This window comes from Nycticebus coucang, chromosome 20 (assembly GCF_027406575.1).
Source record: "Nycticebus coucang isolate mNycCou1 chromosome 20, mNycCou1.pri, whole genome shotgun sequence".
NCBI lineage: Eukaryota > Metazoa > Chordata > Mammalia > Primates > Lorisidae > Nycticebus > Nycticebus coucang.
This window is the reverse complement of record NC_069799.1, coordinates 26,595,353-26,597,701: the sequence shown is the minus strand read 5'-3', so window position 1 is coordinate 26,597,701 and position 2,349 is coordinate 26,595,353. Positions and strand designations below refer to the sequence as shown.

The window sequence follows — 2,349 nt, the reverse complement described above, 5'->3', positions numbered from 1 at the left end:
ATTGGCATTGACTTACTTTATTGCTATGAAAGTAAGAGCAGAATTTTTGCCTACAAAAATTTGATAACTTTTAGAGGGTTTTTATTTTGTGTTTAATCATGAGTAAATTGTGAAGGAGACCTGGTTCAGAATGAGAGGTTACTGTGAACACTAATGTTTGTTATTTCCCTCTTGAGACAAGAACCTTGAACAGATTAATTTTTTAACTTCATAATAAATCATTTTTTGATACTTCAAAAGAACAAAAAGGCTTCTATGTAACAGTGAAATATCTTCCCCTTATCTCTTTAGAATCAGAAATCCAGACAGGATAAATTAAAAAATTACCAGGAGTAGGTGTACTTTGATAGATGACTAAATAATCTCCAGAGCACATGGAGTAAGTCTTAGTAATCCTTAACCTCATAGCATTGAACTTCTAAGCATCATTTGTTACTTTCTGACCAGAGGAGCAACAGGCAAATATCTTTTTAAATGCCCCCATGACATCCTTGTTTCTTAGGCTGTAGATCAAAGGATTAAGCATGGGTGTGACAATGGTATAGAAAGCAGACACAACCTTGTCCTGCTCAGGGGTGTGGAATGACTGGGGCAGCACATATGTGTAGAAGGCAGCCCCATAGAAAATGCTGACCACAGTCAAGTGGGAGGAGCAGGTGGTAAAGGCCTTCTTGCGGCCTTCCGCAGAGCGCATGCGGTGGACAGTCAACAGGATGAGTGAGTAGGAGGTGGAGATGATGGAGATGGGGATGAGCAGCATGAGCACACAGCAGATATACATCAGTGTTTCATACAGGGATGTGTCAGCACAAGCCAGTTTGAGAACAGCAGGGATCTCACAAAAGAAATGGTTGATGCTGCGGGAGCCACAGTAGGGGACGTTCATAGTAATGGGGGTAAGCAGAAACCCATCAAGGGAGCCACCAAACCAGGCACCAGCAGCCAACAACAGACACACCTTGCGATTCATCAGGACTGGGTACCTAAGTGGGTTACAGACAGCCACATAGCGGTCATAGGCCATGAGGCCCAGTAGGAAGAACTCTGAGCCAATCATGGTCAAGTAGAGGAAGATCTGAATGCCACAGGCCACAAAGGAAATGGTTTTCTCTTTAGAAACCATGTCTACCAAGAGCTTGGGGACAGTGGTACATATGAAAAGGGTGTCCATAATGGACAACTGGCTGAGCAGAAAGTACATGGGGGTGTGGAGGCGAGAGTCCACCTGGATCAAGAATATCATGCCTAGATTTGCAGTGACAGCCACTACAAAAATAGCAAAGATAACTGTAAATACAATCCCTGTGGCCTTATTGTTCACCAGAAGCCCCAGGAGGATAAAGTTGGAGGATGAACTTGTGTTCCTCATTGATATTACCTCTGACGGCTTCAGGAACGCAGGAGGACACAAAGATCAGACATCAAGAGAACACAGTCAAGATGGAAAAAGTCTACAGTGGAGGCCATACACTAGAGGGTGCTCATCAGAATGAGATTTTCCAGAGTAAAATCTAGGGAAAAGCAAACAGATCAACGAACACATTAGAAAGCAGTAACTTTGGCTCTGTTTCTTCTTGTCAAAAAATACCCCTTTTAATATTGTATCTGTGTACATGCTGCTATAAGTTATATTAGCTGCATAATAAAAGAGTTGCATGCTATACCAGGAGTAGAGTAGTAGATTTTTGACCATATCTGTTCTATTTGTTTTGTGTCTCTTATATCCAGAAGGTTGTCCCATCCGTAGCTGAGCTAAGTAAATACTGGTTGGAGAAGATGATTGATTCATCAATTTACTGAATGGCTAAGGTGAGTAAAATAAATAACTAAAGAAATAAAGTGTTACTACATGAGTTGGGCCTTCTTGGATGAAATGTTCTACAGGCAAAATGGGGACCAAAGACCTCATTCTTGGCAACAGAAAACACCCTCAGATAAAAGGGGGAAAATAAGAAAGTAAGCTGAGTGAGGCAGAAGAAAGATAAGTCATCTAGTTTACCTTTAAATTAGCCACTGCTAAGTTTATTATCTGAGGAGGTTCCCTGCTTTTCCTAGAACTCTGGCCTATGGGGGATACAGCTTAGAAACGTCCCTGCTGGGTCTGTGAACACTGAAGAAAATAATGGTCATAGAAGATACTGTGCCAAAACCTGTCAAGATACATTAACTAGGCTGCTTCATGCCCAGTAAACAGCCAAAGCAAATACCCATTGTATTTGGCTGGGGCAGAGATCAAGGGAATAGCTCAAGCCCTGAAATATGGGTAGGAGGGCTTATATCCCTAATTGCAGAGGAAGACCCTCTGTGATGGTGATGAGAGGAAAATTTCTTTCTCCCACCAATCCTTCA

The 2,349-nt window shown here is 42.0% G+C and overlaps 1 protein-coding gene across 1 annotated transcript; it reads right to left on the bottom strand.

Moving 5' to 3' along the window:
* Positions 1–372: 372 nt before the first annotated feature.
* LOC128572958 (olfactory receptor 2T11) lies at positions 373–1,412 on the bottom strand. Its single transcript, XM_053573122.1, has one exon. It carries the CDS (start codon positions 1,367–1,369, stop codon positions 419–421), a length of 951 nt encoding a protein of 316 aa, XP_053429097.1. The 5' UTR covers positions 1,370–1,412; the 3' UTR covers positions 373–418.
* Positions 1,413–2,349: the final 937 nt, after the last annotated feature.

Coding starts and splice junctions, on each gene's coding strand:
- LOC128572958 (XM_053573122.1), bottom strand. CDS start 1,369: ATGAGGAACACAAGTTCATCCTCCAACTTTATCCTCCTGGGGCTTCTG.